The following is a 16869-nucleotide window of genomic DNA, read 5'->3' on the forward strand; positions in this document are numbered from 1 at the left end:
TATCCAAACAAGGCTATTTATCCAGAATATGTAAACAACTCTTACAGGTCAATTATAAGGAGATAACCCAGTAAAAACAAGGGAAAAATTTTGAACAGACACTTCACCAAAGAAAATACACAGATAGCAGCAAATAAACAAATTAGAAGATCTTCAACATCTGTCATTTAGAGAAATGCAAATTAAAATTATGAGACATACTTTAGAATTAAAAAGACCAACAATACCTAGTTCTAGGATGGATATGGAGCAGTTTGATCTCTCATGTATTACTGGTGGGAATGGAAGATGTCACTGCCACTTTGGAAAACGATTTGACAGTTTCTTGTAAAGTTAAACATACATTAACCATGTGACCCAGCCATTCTACTGCTGGGTATTTACCCAAAAGTTATGAAAACGGATGTCCACACAAACGTTCAGACCAGCATCATTCCTGGTAGCCTAAAAATGGGAACAACCCAGATATCCATCAACTTGTAAATGTATAAACAATTTGTGGTATATGCATAGAATGGAATCCTGCTCAGTTTAATAAAAAGGAACAAACTACTAATATATGCACCAGCATATAGAAAACCTTGTGCAAGAATTTCTTATGAATTCTAGAAAAGGCACAACTATAGTGATAGAAAGAAGGTCACTCTTGCCGGAGAGTTGGTAACAGGGAGCTGACTGCAGCTGTCAAGAGGAAACTTTTTGGGGGTGATTGAAATGCTGTATATCACGATTCTGGCGACTGTTACATGATTGTATCCATTTGACAAAATTCATTAGTTAATTTTATTAATTATGAATTATCCCACAGTAAAGCTATTGAATAAGAAGGAACAAACTTTTTAAAAAATGATCAAACTTCATTTAAGTTATAGTAGGATTGGAGGGAATAACAGGTTTCATTATTTTTCGAGACTTTCACAAACAAGTGTCTACATGCTTTGGCAGGAAAAATAGGTCGTCAGTAAGATGGTTGATATCTAACTTCACTCATCAGTTGAAAATAACAAAAATTATATTCAGAAAAAAAGTAGTGATTTTGCTTAATGAAAAGTAATTGATATTATATTTAATAAATCAAATGTTTAATTTTTTAGCTTCATATTAACTATTATCATCATTTTAATTCACTTTAGAAATATAAACCTGGTCGATGTGATGATATTTTGAAATGGAAGCCTCCCAGTTTGAATTCTGTGGATTTTCGCCTAAAGATAACAAGAATGGGAGGAGAAGGGTAAGTGTGCCCCTTTGTTTCCCCATGATTTTTACATGAAATAATACCGTTTGCATAAGGCTTCACTGTTTACCGGGTATTTTACATATACTTTACAAAAAGAAAGTAAAGTACTTTTACAGTATACTTTATGTATGTACCCATAAATCTATCTCATTTTCCCAGATTACTTCTTTGACCTATCACAGCTAACATGTTGGTAGCATCCTTTAAACTTCACTAATTTTAGTTTAAAAAAAAGTTATATAGAAAAATGAACTTTGTTAAATTGTAAAAGTGAAAATACATTTTACTTGAAAGTAATCCTGTTCAGTGAATTACAAATATAAGATATGATCATTAATATTATAATTAAATGTTTTGAAACAAGCCTTTTTTCCTTTGAAGGAAACTACTTCATGTTTGCATTTGGATAGCAAACACTTATCTATACTTTATTAGGGTAGGGTTTTAATTGTGGAATTACATTACAATTTTTCATTATGTTCATTAAGTGTTAATTTTTTCATTTATTGGTTAATCTTCATTTTTGACTTCATTGATTGCTATTTTAGAGTAAAAAATGCTTTAGCATGAATATTTTCATTGTTTTTCCAAAGCCTTATTTAATTTTACTTTGTTCCACAATTTTTTATGGCATCTCATATAAGTAAATGCATAACAACAAAACAAGAAATGTTTAATCAAGAAAATCATAAAGAGAAAGTAAATAAGATAACGCTGGCAGAGAGGTTAAAAGTATACCAATGCAAGTCTATTTATCTCTTGTAAAAATAAAGTACAGTGTGTGTGTGTGAAAAAAAAAAAAAAAAAGAAAAAAAAAAGTATACCAATGCATGCCATAAAATTCTTTTTACTTGCCAAAGATAAACCACAGGTTTGTTTTTTTGTAGCTAATGGAATGAAGGATATACGATGAGTTATATGAATCCAGATTCCAGAAGATTAAGTCTCTTAAGAGACTGTATATTTTCAAATAAAGATACTGTGTAGTGTGGTGAATCCTAACTAAAAAAAGAATTTTATTAAGTCATATGGGTATCAGTTTTCAAAAAATAAAGTAGTTAGTATTTTACATCCTTAAATAAGAGTTTGTGACTTAATAGCAAAGTACAGTTTAGCCAGAACAATTATCTGGGGCCCCAAATAGTGTTGTTTAGGTATTTCACTGTCTATTGGCCTGGTTTAATCCAAAGATAGATAGATAACTTTTGACTGTAGGATTGGATAGAATATGTATATTCTATAGAATAATATAAAAGATTAGATAGAGAAATAATATTGGCAATCTAGAATATCTGTATGCCAGATACTTTGTCAATAAGAATAATCTTTAGTTTCCTGCTTATCAATACTTATCCAAAAATATTATTTCTCTAATTTAATCTTAGCTATGCATTGGTATTAACATTAATGTCAATTAATCTTTTATTAATTATTAACCAATATTATCAATATTATTATAACACTATTAACTACTAATAATATGAATAATTAAATATTATTAATCAATATTTTTTTGAAACTGCCCCCAAACACATTCCCCCTCCCCCCCATATATATAAAATATCTTTGGATAAATATTGCTAAGTAGTAAGCTCAAGATTATTCTTCCTGACAAAGTGTAGGGTATACAGATATTCTGGGTTCCTGGTTCACTTTGGAACCTCCACATCAAAAGTCATGCAAGCTGAGTGTAGGCTTATATGTTTTTCTGGAAGTGGCTTAAAGAAGACCACCTCTCTTCTAAACAGTGGCGGCTGAGGGATTAATTCAGATGGTGCCGCCTGCATCTTCTTCTTCTTTTTTTTTCCTTAAAAGTCACAGGTGAATATGGTTCTTTGGAAATAAGGCTTCAAAGATGAAGTAAAATTTGTTAAATTGCCTCATTACTAAATCTTTTATTTTGCCTAAATGCTGTATTTATAATATTTAGTTAAGGAGTATAAAACCTTGTGTGTTTCTGTTGATTGTTTCATTGAGTTTTGAAAGATGATTTTGTTTTGCTTTTTACAGATTGTAATTCTTAGCAACACTTAAAAGCTACATGAAGCTAAATGTAGCATGTCCATATTTCTGTGTTAGAAATGATATTAATTTTTTCCTTCCATTTGTCCATTGCAATTAAATATAGCAAAGTGTAATTCAGTTTAGTAGTTTGTCATTTGCTTTTATTCTTAGTATGTTTTAAAATATATATTTTAAAATTTTACCTATTTGAATGACTTTTTATTAAAAAAATGAATTATTTTTGAGTCTAGTCCTCTTTAAAACACACCAGAATGTCAGCATTTAAGGTGATTTTTCGGATAGCAATATGCAAGTTACATTGGTGTAGGTACATGATTTATTTATGTAACATGGGTGTCAGTTTTCAAAAATGGGGTGTTTAATATGAACTATAACATGATAATTATTACATAAAATATGTATTATTCAGTTAGCTGGAGTAATATGCTTTTTTCATGAAGAGAATGTTATGTATTATAGCAGTTTTCACAAAATAAATGAGTTTATATCTAATACTTATGTTAGATGCAGTATGTTAGAGAGCATTATGAGAAGTATGCCTGTAATAGTTTGAAAGGAGAGTAGCCATGTCTCTGAATCATAAGAATTGTAGCATGTGATTAGTGAAGTGGGGCTAAGATATTAAAATACCATGAGACATGATACTATACATAGAGAATCCTAAAGATGCTACCAGAAAACTACTAGAGCTAATCAATGAATTTGGTAAAAAAGTAGCAGGATACAAAATTAATGCACAGAAATCTCTTGCATTCCTATACACTAATGATGAAAAATCTGAAAGTGAAATTAAGGAAACACTCCCATTTACCATTGCAACAAAAAGAATAAAATATCTAGGAATAAACCTACCTAAGGAGACAAAAGACCTGTATGCAGAAAATTATAAGACACTGATGAAAGAAATTAAAGAGGATACAAACAGATGGAGAGATATACCATGTTCTTGGATTGGAAGAATCAACATTGTGAAAATGACTATACTACCCAAAGCAATCTACAGATTCAACGCAATCCCTATCAAACTACCAATGGCATTTTTCACAGAACTAGAACAAAAAATTTCATAATTTGTATGGAAACACAAAAGACCCCGAATAGCCAAAGCAATTTTGAGAAAGAAAAACGGAGCTGGAGGAATCAGGCTCCCTGACTTCAGACTATACTACAAAGCTACAGTAATCAAGACAGTATGGTACTGGCACAAAAACAGAAATATAGATCAATGGAACAGGATAGAAAGCCCAGAGGTAAACCCATGCACATATGGTCACCTTATCTTTGATAAAGGAGGCACGAATATACAGTGGAGAAAAGACAGCCTCTTCAATAACTGGTGCTGGGAAATGGACAGCTACGTGTAAAAGAATGAAAGTAGAACACTCCCTAACACCATACACAAAAATAAACTAAAAATGGATTAAAGACCTAAATGTAAGGCCAGGCACTATTAAACTCTTAGAGGAAAACATAGACAGAACACTCCATGACATAAATCACAGCAAGATCCTTTTTGACCCACCTCCTAGAGAAATGGAAATAAAAACAAAAATCAACAAATGGGACCTAATGAAACTTAAAAGCTTTTTGCACAGCAAAGGAAACCACAAACAAGACGAAAAGACAACCCTCAGAATGGGGGAAAATATTTGCAAATGAAGCAACTGACAAAGGATTAATCTCCAAAATTTACAAGCAGCTCATGCAGCTCAATAACAAAAAAAAACCCAATCCAAAAATGGGCAGAAGACCTAAATAGACATTTCTCCAACGAAGATATACAGATTGCCAACAAACACATGAAAGGATGCTCAACATCACTAATCATTAGAGAAATGCAAATGAAAACTACAATGAGATATCACCTCACACTGGTCAGAATGGCCATCATCAAAAAATCTACAAACAATAAATGCTGGAGAGGATGTGGAGAAAAGGGAACCTTCTTGCACTGTTGGTGGGAATGTAAATTGATACAGCCACTATGGAGAACAGTATGGAGGTTCCTTAAAAAACTAAAAATAGAACTACCATAAGACTCAGCAATCCCACTGCTGGGCATATACCCTGAGAAAACCATAATTCAAAAAGAGTCATGTACCCCAATGTTCATTGCAGCACTATTTACAATAGCTAGGACATGGAAGCAACCTAAATGTCCATTGACAGATGAATGGATAAAGAAGATGTGGCACATATATACAATGGAATGTTACTCAGCCATAAAAAGAAACAAAATTGAGTTATTTGTAGTGAGGTGGATGGACCTAGAGTCTGTCATACAGAGTGAAGTAAATCAGAAAGAGAAAAACAAATACCGTATGCTAACACATATATATGGAATCTTTAAAAAAAAAAAAAAGGTCATGAAGAACCTAGGGGCAAGACGGGAATAAAGACGCAGACCTACTAGAGAATGGACTTGAGGATATGGGAAGGGGGAAGGGTAAGCTGGGACAAAGTGAGAGAGTGGCATGGACATATATACACTACCAAATGTAAAATAGGTAGCTAATGGGAAGCAGCCACATAGCACAGGGAGATCAGCTTGGTACTTTGTGACCACCTAGAGGGGTGGGATATGGAGGGTGGGAGGGAGGGAGATGCAAGAGGGAAGAGGTATGTGGATATATGTGTATGTATAACTGATTCACTTTGTTATAAAGCAGAAACTAACACACCATTGTAAAGCAATTATACTCCAATAAAGATGTTAAAAAAAAAGAAAACCATGAGACAAATTAATTTCTTTTCTTGATTGTGTTCCTAATAGTTCTACAAAGCTTAGTATGGAGTGGAATGTCTTGAAAGGTATAATGTAAATACCAATCTTTGAAAATGTCTACAATGATTTTTTTTTTATGAAGTCTTAGGCTTTCAAAGTATGGTTTTGAATCTCCCTTAGCTGCTGTAGTAAAGTGGTTATAGTATAGATTCTTGTTAGATTAAAATTTAATGCAAATAGAAAAATCTATTAAATGTCCTGTTGATGGCATTTAAAATCTAAACTTTGCTCTTTTCCCTCCTTATAGTAGTACCATTTCTGAAAATTCAAGGTATATTAACTTAATGTTGATTTATTATGGCCTAAAATAACTTGTGTATATCTTAGCAGTTTACGTTGTGTTGAGCTTTACAGACATACAATTCAGATTTTCAGCTGAAAGCTATACATTGCTTTAAAATTATTGTGGGTTTATATTAACTAATCTCCAACTAAAAATCGTGGTCTTTGTGAAAAGCTAGAATTACAAAGGTTGTCTGTGTTCTGGAGAGTGCAAACTCTTGAGTACGATGTGAGTGACTTATAGTGAGCTGTATAAACTTATTATTTGTATAGCATAGTTTAGAGCACATATTCTAGAGCCAGGCTGCCTGGGTTTAAATCTTCTTGCTACCTGTGTGACCTTGAGCACAGCCCTTGTTTCTGTGCCTCAGATTCCTCATTGGTAAAATAGGAATTGGCCTTGTAAGACTTTTGTGAGGTTTAAATGAACTAATATATGTAAAATATATATTAATATATATAGCAATTATATATTGCTATTATTTTTGTTGTTTTCAGTAAGGTAGATTTAAAAGTCCATATTCCATTTTTGCTGATCCTACAGTTCTGTTGTTTGCTGAACTGTGTAAATTTCACTTTTGTTTGTGAATCATTTCCTGTTTGATTCCAATCCCTGTTAATTTTTCCCTTTTAAAATGCATATATCTTCAATTTATTTGTGTAATTAATTATAACTTGTTGAACACCTGCAGAGCAAGAAATAACAGAAATCACAAAATTTTTATGTATAGAATTTTTTGGTAATAAATGTCTTAAAATAATGTTGACAATATGTATAGTGGTTAAGAACATGGGTTTTTGGCCAGGACTGCACAGAACCAAACCCTAGCTCCACTACTTCCTTGCTGTTGTTACTTAATCTTTTTAAGCTTCCTCATCTGTAAAATGTCCACAGTAATAGTGATTAGCTCGTAGATTTGTTGTGAAGATTTATTCATATTCTATGTTCAATTGTAGGAGTGAACAAAGTAAATATGGGTTCTGCCCTTATAGACTTTACAATTACAAGCTACTGGCCTAAAATGCAGAAATACTATTGCTTTATGAGGTTTTGTAGGATTAAATGTAAGATGCATCTTAACCAACTCAGGTCTGGGCATTTGAAGTTGAGCAATGCTAGCTTAATAAGAAGCACAATGAAGTAAGCGGAATCAACTACATGATTCTACTTGAAAATGTATGAACAGGTCCTCTTAACTCTGCTGACTAAAGTGTTTTTTTTCCCTTTTGCTCAGATTTATTTAAAGAAAAGAATAATCTGATTCTCATGCTTACTTGAACAAGTGTTATTATTTTTAAGAAACAAATTATAGTGGTAAAATATTCAGACTGCTGAAAAAAATGTTCTTGTATAAGAAAGGATTCAGTCACCAAGAATATAGCTAATAAACTATAGGGGGAAAAAGAGTCTTATTTCTCTGCTGAACAGAGCCATTTTCTTTTTTCCCCCCTCTGTTCTATTTTGGAATGAAATGCTTAACTCTTTTATTTACAGTTTATTAAAAGAATTATTTTAAATGAAATTAATTAGAGTTAAAAACACTAATATAACCAATATTATTACATAGTACACTTAGTAACTAAGCTATTTGGCATATAGCTAGCTGGTTGGAGGGGTATAACAGTGGTTACTTTTATTTTTTAGCAAATGGCCCATGGTAACTGCTTTGTTTATCCTATTTGAACATATTCTCATCACGCAAACATTTTTTAAGACAAACGCTTCCTTGGGTTTCAGTCCTTTGAATGGTTACTGTATCAGTTTCTTGATTATGCTGTATTTCCAAGTGGGCCGGGTGAGGGAAGGAGAAGCTGTGGCTGGCTGTTCAGCTCCTCTGCCCGGCTGTCTATGAGGTATTAGCAATTCTTCTCAACCCTTTGATTTTGTCTTCCCTACTTCCTACAGAAAATCGTTCTCAAGCCATCTACCAAAAATAAATATTGTCAAAGCACCTAGGAGAAAAGGAGCACGTGGTTTACAAACTTGTGCTTGTAACGTCGCTGGAGTCAAAATACTTTTTTTTTCACTTGTTAATTTACTGAAGAGAAATTGGCATTACCTTTGTTTTATCATTTGGTTCTTTGGCATTTAACTGTTTATTCATTTCAAATTATTCATTACAACGAGAACCTTTTGCTTGTGTCATTTGTTCTAATTTAATGTATGTTTTACTTAATTGCAATTTTTCTAAGTTAGCTTTTACGTTATGAGGAGCTTGTTACCTGGGAGATATCCCTGGGGAATATTGTATAGATTAAATACTAGTGTAGTTCCTACTTTGAATCACATCGGAGAGAATGTGATTCAAACTAATCCAAGCAACCTGTGAACATAGTATTTTACTATAGACCTTCTTGAGTTTGTATCGTATGCATAAAGGAGAGTCACTCTCCATGCCATTATATTAGTCTACTGCAGAAACAATAGTGTTTATAACAGAAATATCACTAAGCCTTAGTAAAATGAAATGCTCATGTTTTAGTCTAATGGGTTATATTTGATATAATTATGGATGGAATTTTAGAAATTAGCAATTTGCTACAGCTTACGGTATTAGGATTTGGCCTGGAGTATCGATGAAGTTACTATAAATTTATTGCTGAACATCCCAAGTTCAAATCTTGTTTATATCTTATGGGTAAAATGAGGAAACATTTGAGATTTTTAGCCACTGTGCATTTCTCTGTTTAATGCAATTGTGGAATAAATTAAATAGCTCTGATTATTAAAATAATTTTAAGATAATTAGTGACAGAATTATATTCTTTTACCTCTCACAGTCTGTTTTGAACCAAGCCATTTAATTTGGTTTAAAGAGTTAATTATGACAAGAGGATATTTAATATCCTCTAACATATGACAGCTTCAAAATATAAATATGGTAATTTATTGTAAAAAGAAGAAAGCTAGGGCACATCATTGTTAATGCAGTCCTTTTATCTCTGGAAAATGGAACTCATATTAAGCTTTGAATCTCAAGGGAAAGGATATGGGGGAAGGGTATGGAAGGAGCTCATTTTGTTCTTTGTGTACATCAGAAAACTATCTTAGCAAACTGGACTTCCAAGTGTTGAATAATGGGATAGTAAGAACAATTATGATCCATGATTTTTGCAAAGCTTCATGAAGTGGTGATGCTAGGGGTTGTTTTCAGTATCTTACTTTTATTATATTGGTACCTGTTATATATGACCTTGGTTTTCAAAAAATTATACTCAATTATATGTAGGAAACGTATTTCATTGTGTCATAACAGTTTAAGCTTTAGATTTTGTAAATGCACATATACATACCAGCATTGTTCAGGGTAAACACTACAGATTTAACAATTGTATTTATAGTACATTACCACCTTGTAATATTTTAATTAGAAACCTCTATCAACTAGAAGTTTTCTATATCTGCAGCTCAAAGATAGTTCATGTTCATGCTGATAAATAGAAGTCATTGCAGGTTTCATACGCATGTTTTCAGTCATCAGAGGAAGTCTAGATTATGCAGCTTTTTAAGAAAGTACATTCTGTTTTTATTTAATTGTTTGAGAATTGATGATCTAAATTGTAGTAAATTAACACGTTAGTATCAAAAGTATTTTTCCTGACCATTATACAGTGACACGAGTTCCTCAAATATCATCAAATTTACCTCTTCTGAGTAATGTTTTAACTTTAATAACTAGAGCTGGACTATGTATTATTTAGATTTTAAAATTGCTTCAGCATTTAAATATGGTTTTATAGTAGAAAGTATAGACTGTATTACATAGTCTCAAGAGAGTTTAGAATACATTAACTGTAAATTACATGAATTCATTACTAAGAAACAAAGACCTTTATTCATCTTTTTCAGAATCTAATTTATAAAAATGAAAAAGAAATCACTATCCTCTTTGTCTTCCATTTACTTTTGGACTTTCGGCATAGTAAGTAGCAGTGCTAGTTAAAACTGATTAATCACTATTCAGTAACCATTCCTTGAAAACCATCTGTGTGCAAACCACATTGTGAGGTGCTGGGAATAAAAAGATGGGTAAGCCCTATCCTGAAGGTATGAGTAGCTTGACTGGAGGGACAGATGTAGATAAATATCAGTGTGACAGATGCTGTACTATCAGTGTGAGTAAAGTACTGCAGAAGCCCAGACAATCTTATATTACATATAAAATATTTTAATTGTCAATAATAGTACAATGAAGGTTCTATAGAAGAAGGTTCATTTGAGTAGAACTTTGTAAATACATAGGCATGGCATTCAAGATATATGGTCTGAAAAAAGTCATGAAATTACATGAAATGTTTATTGAATCACTAGAGTTTATGGAAGTGAACACTTGAATAAAGTAGGCTAGGACCAGATTGTGATAGACCAAGAAAACCAGAGTAGAGAATTAGGACTAACCATGGAGAGTTAGTGATCAATAAAAAGAATTGATATTATCTGTGCTTTAGAAAGTAACTGGCTAGAAGATAGAGATTGATAACATATTCTAATCAGTTTTACAAGCCAGAAACCTATAAATCGTCTCTGTCTACCTTACCTGGTTATCCAGTGAAGTCCTGTTAGTTTTACTTTCTAGATATTGCTTAAATATGTTGACTTTCTTTTGTTCCCTAGTCATGATCTTAATTCAAACAAGCATTGTATTACCTGGACTACCGAAATAGCCTCTAACTGATCTTACCTTACTACCCTTGTTCTCAGGTAGTACATTGTCTGATGTTAGTAGACATTACTAGAACTCTGTTAACTTTTTTCTTCCCACTTCTCTCTTTTTGGTTAGTGGTTGCCTGCTGTAGTAGGTTGAAATGTGTCCCTCAGAAAGGTATGTTGCATGCCCTGGTACCTGTGAATGTGATTCTGTTTGGAAATAGGATCTTTGTAGATGCAATCAAGGTATAAGTGAAGATGAGGTCATACTAGAATAGGGTGGGCCCTTAATCCAATATGACTAGTGTCATTAGAGAGATATAATTAGAGGGGAAGGGATATAGAGATGCATGAGAGAGAAGGCCATGTGATGAGGGAGGCAGAGATTGAACTGCTGCAGCTGTAAGCCATGGAATGCCAAGGATTGTCAGCAAACCGCCAGAAGCTAGGAAGAGGCAAGAAAGGATTTCTCTTCCATGGATTTCAGAGGGAGCATGGCTCTGTCAACATCTTTTTAAAATTTAAAAAAATTTTTTGGCTGTGTTGGGTCTTCATTGCTGTGCGTGGGCTTTCTCTAGTTGTGATGAGCGGGGGCTACTCTTTGTTTCAGTGCGTGGGCTTCTCATTGTGGTGGCTTCTCTTGTTGCGGAGCACGGGCTCCAGGCTCGCGGGCTTCAGTAGTTGCAACATGTGGGCTCAGTAGTTGCGGCTCACGGGCTCTAGAGCACAGGCTCAGTAGTTGTGGCGCACAGGCTTAGTTGTTCCACAGCATGTGGGATCTTCCCGGACCAGAGCTCGAACCCATGTCCCCTGCACTGGCAGGGAAGCCCCCTCTGTCAACATCTTGATTTCAGACTTCTAGCCTCCAGAACTGTGAGACAATAAATTGTTGTTTTAAGCCACCCAGTTTGTGGTACTTTCTTATGGAAGCCCTAGGAAACAAATACACCTTGTATATATTGTTTTACCCTTTAACTTTATTCTCTTTCCTTATATTTTAGATTTATCTCTTGTAAACAGCATTTAGCCGCATTTATTATCTTTGGCTATATTTTATCTTTTAAATGGAGCATTTTGTGTTTTATACTTACTTAAATTAATCAAAAATATGAAAAATTTTCACCATCTTATTTTGTGTTATTTGTCCTACCTTTTCTGTATTTATTTTCTTCTTCTTTCTTGCCTCCTTTTATTTTGATAGTTTTTTCTCGTTTTTGTCCTGCTCAATTTGAAGTTGTGTTCTAGATATTTTACTCTAGAAATTTTAGCATGTGTATTTAACTCAGTAAGTCTAAAGTTGACATTTTTACCTTTCCAAATAATGTACTTTTATTCTACTCACTTCTTTCCAACTTATGTGTAATTATTGACTTTTTTCCTTTTTATTAAAGCCCATAATACATTATTGTTTTTATTATGTACAGCCAATATTTGATTACTTTTCTTATTTATTTACAACTTCTTTTGTTATGCATCCCCTCTATTATCTCATACCTTCTATGTGGAATTATTGAACTTCTGTCAGTAGTTATATTCTTTAACATTTCTTTTAGACTCTGCTAGTAGCTAATTTCCATTGTTTTTATGACAGTCTTTAGTTTACCCTATTCATTGGACATTGAATTTGAAGTAAACAGTTATTTTTCCTTTAGCATATCGATGATTTCATTCCAGTGTCTTCTGACTTTCAGTGTTACTGTTGAGAAGTCAGCTGTCAGTACAATTGTCTCCTTTGAAGATAACCTTTTTTTCTTTCTGTTTTACTTTTAAGAGCCAATCATTGTGTTTAGTGTAGTTCAGATTCACTATGATGAGTCTAGGTATGGATTTTTGTTTTTCTAACTGAAATTTATTTGGCTTCTGGAAAATACGTTATATTGTTTTTCATCAGTTCTGAATATTTCTTGCCATTATGTATTCAGATGTTACTGTTGCCTCATTTCTTCTCTCCTTCCAGAACTTCAGTTGATTCATTTGATAAACAAGTAAATATTAAGCACCTTCTCTTTGCTAGTAACTGTTTTAGGAGCTTGTGGTACATTCTTTTCTTCCCAACTCTGCCCTGCCATCACTATTTTCAGGCCCACCGTCAAACATAGAGGCAACAGGTTTCCACAGACTTCTTCACAGGTGCCCTTGAATGGTCCCTGGTTAGTGACTTTTCTCTGATCCTCCAATCATATCCTTTGTGATCTGTACTCCTTAGCTTCTCCTACAGTGGTATAAGGTCTGATCCTTATAATAAATTCCTGATGCCATATCATTGGAAAGTTCTGATCCCCAGGTTAAACCATAACTGATACATAGAGCTGACAGGTGTGAGAGAAAGAGAGAGTAGTCAGGGAGTCGAGGATTTTTGCCTGAGCAGTAGGATGAAGTTGCCATCATCTGAGAATGGAGAAGAATGTGGAAGAGTGGGTTTAGGAAGAAAGATTGAAAGTTCAGTTTTGAGTATGTTGAGTTTGATATTGTAATAGTTAACCATCTTCATATGTCAAGTAGCTGATGAATATAATGAATTCAGAATTTTGGAGATTTATTTTGGACACTGTCAGTATATGGATGGAATTTAAAACTATGAGACTGGATGATATAGCCAAAGGAATAAATGTGCATAAAGAGGATGAAGGATTGAGCTTTGGGGCCTGTCAACATTTTTAGAGGCTGGGAGAAGATGAATTAGCAAAGAAGGTTGTTGGAAAAAGCTTAGCAAGGAATTGGAAGTAATGACTTTGGTCAAATAATGCCCCAAAGTAATGTGAATTGAGAATTCACCTTTGGATTCAAGTTTAGTTTTTGTTTTTTTTTAATATTCAGCTTGTTTTCAGAACTGGTATGATGCAATTTGTATTTTGTACCACATTTTTATATATTCTAACATCTGTCCAGAATAGTTATTTTGTTCCACTGATCTTTCTGTATTGAGAAATATGTTGTACTCTAAAATTTTGAATTGGGCAGGTTACCAATTATGCTTGTATTTATTTCTTGTAAGAATATCATAAACATTTCACTAAATTCCTTTTAATTTGCTAACTTTACTCTTAAGTGAGTTATAATCACCCATCACTTCGGGTATCACTTAGTCAAACTTTGGTCTGTTGAGGTAATTCTCTTTTTTCCCCCCATCTGTGGGCTTTGGCTATTTTCTTTTTATATAGTCAATCCAAGTATATATTAGAAAAGAAAAATATCAAAGCTCATCATTCCGTTTTGAAGTTTAGTTGCTAAATTTTCTAATAATATAGTGTTTTGAACCTGGTACCAGAACCTATACTTATGTTGGCTAGTTATCATCCCCTATCTTAACTTTGACAAGGTCAAGCTGAAGTTTCATGGGAGGCCAATTTCTAGACTTTCTGCTTGGCCACTGGCTCTGAAGAGTAGACTACAGTGGTTTTCCTTATCAGGGACTTTCATCCTGATGCATGCAACTTTGTGGATCTCCTCTGAGGAAAATTGAAGAATATTCTTCATTCTCTGAAGTGCCATATGTTCTGACTTTGGGGATTTGCATTAATTAGATTCTGACCTTACCTATATCAGGCAGCTCTTCCACCTCTTACTTTTCACATCTGGAAAATGAGAACATTGGAAAGATGATCTCTAAAGTCACTTTCTGCTCTAAATTTTTGTGACTGAATATATACAATTGATCCTTATTATTCACAGATTCTGCAGTTGCAGATTCACCTACTAGCTAAAGTTTATTTGTAACCTTGCAGTGCTTTCACAGTCATTCATGGATATGCACAGGGGGACAGACATTAGGAGTCATCCGATGTACACGTTCCCAGCTGAGGTTGAACAAGGCAGTGCTCTGCTTTCTTGTTTTAACTCTCATACTGTAAACAAGTGTCTTTTTTTGTGGTGCTATGTTTTTCATGTTTTGGTGATTTCACTGGGCCTCCAAGTGTAGCGCTGAAGTGCTATCTAGTGTTCCTAAGTGCAAGAAAGCTGTGATTTCCCTTTCAGAGAAAATATGTGTGTTAGATAAGCTTTATTCGGGCATGAGTTATAGTGTTGTTGGCTGTGAGTTCAGTGTTAATGAATCAACAATATATATTAAATAATGTGTCTATAAACAGAAACACACAGAAAACAAGGTTATATGTTATTTGATTGACAAAAATGTGATCAGAGGATTGCAGGAACCTAATGCTGTATTTCCTCTAGAAGCAGTGGTTCCGTATTCACTAATTTAGTGTTCCTTCCTGGTGACGTTATAGAACATAACTACTGTGAATGATGAGAATGGACTGAATATTTTTTCTTTTATCTTGTCCTTATGCTCCTTGGAATAATAAGCTCTTGTTCTGTTTCCCCTAGGATCTATCATTCTGCATATCAGCAACATTTAATAAATACCTATCCACCCCTCTAGGTCATCACAAAGCACGGAGCTGATCTCCCTGTGCTGTGCTACTGTTTCCCACCAGCCAACTATTTTACATTCAGTGGTGTATATATGTCCATGCCACTCTCACTTCGCCCCAGCTTATGTTTGTGTTGTATACAATGTCCCTGGAAAAGTTTGTCTGCTCTGTCTTCCCGGAAGCAAAAGTCCCAGTAACATATAATTTAATTTATAAAATTTAATTATGCATAACCTTTTAAGAACAATTGATACTGTAGTTGCTCACTAATTACTTATTGAATTGAGTTAAAAGTGGTGCATGTTTCTTTAGGAAGGCTGTTTGTCTCCATCCAAGAGCTTTGTGAATTAAGAAAAGGAAAATGCAAATAAACACTTGCAGCATTTCTATCAAGTTAGTTTTCAAATATATCAATTTCTACACCTTTTCATAAATATAATTTATGATTTAGATGAGGAAAGATTGAATGTATTGTATTGACAATAACTTGACTCTTTTCCTATCCTTTCCATTGTTAACTGGTTCTGTTACATTCCATTTATCTTGGATGATCACTTATCTTTTAATTGTGCTGTGGTTTGTCAAATGAGCCTGGGCTTTTATTACATAACCACAGATCACTTCTGGAGCTAGTGAGCTGGTCAAAGTATGTATTCTAAATTGTAAGTTGTCACTTTGATGCTACTCTACACCCTTTGAAAGATGAAGGTGCAGATGAGTCAGGTGATTTTCAACAAATGCTACTAGAGTATTCAACTTAGATTTTAAGAAGTACATTTTAAGACTCTGCGGTTTGAATAATGACTTAAGTTTAAATTTTAATTGGACTGAACGTTTTCATCATTTTTTGATTTTCACAGTATTTTACCCAGTTAATTAAAGTAAGTAATGTCTTCATGAGGTAGGACAGTTATCTCCATTTTACAGATGGGAAAATTGAAAAATGTCATTTAGTTATGACTTATCCAAGAGCATTCAGTGAACTGAGATTAGAACCGGAACAATAGACCAAGATTGGAATTCTAAATATTTTTTTTTTAACCACTATCTTGTGTTGAGTCCAATAGACCATGCCAGCAACCAAATTAAATTTATATATATTTCAAAATGAGAGCAAGGGGGGAAAAAGGGTTATCCAATTAGAACTTTAGCTTCAGGCATGGTCTGTAAATGTCTAATTTTTCAGTCTGACGCATCAGGAATGTTTCATCATTATCATATCCCCTTTTTCATATGTAGCATAATAAAAAGTCCATAATACAAGACAGTAATTTCAAAAAATGTGAATTTCTCCTTAAGAAATATGATAGTTATTTGAATTTTTTTACAATTTAAAGGAAAACTGAAAAATGTGATAATGTATAACAACATGTATAGTGCATATACTTGCCATTAAATATATTACATATCTACACTTTATATATTGCACAAATGCAGTTGAAAATTTATGGTAGGTTTACAAACTGTCAGTGCTTATCATGTTAAAGACTGCTAACTGTGTAAAATAAGTTGG

The 16869-nt window shown here is 33.4% G+C and overlaps 1 protein-coding gene across 2 annotated transcripts in view; it reads left to right on the plus strand.

The window, feature by feature from the left end:
- The window catches only part of RNGTT (RNA guanylyltransferase and 5'-phosphatase), a 242395-nt gene that overhangs the window by 152545 nt on the left and 72981 nt on the right, over nt 1–16869 (plus strand). For both annotated transcript variants that reach the window (XM_059941605.1, XM_059941606.1), the window contains exon 13: nt 1134–1234. In XM_059941605.1, the coding sequence (XP_059797588.1) occupies nt 1134–1234 (101 nt within the window). The remainder of the gene's footprint in view (nt 1–1133; nt 1235–16869) is intronic.

The sequence above is a fragment of the Balaenoptera ricei genome, chromosome 12 (genome assembly GCF_028023285.1).
Source record: "Balaenoptera ricei isolate mBalRic1 chromosome 12, mBalRic1.hap2, whole genome shotgun sequence".
Taxonomy (NCBI): Eukaryota; Metazoa; Chordata; class Mammalia; order Artiodactyla; family Balaenopteridae; genus Balaenoptera; species Balaenoptera ricei.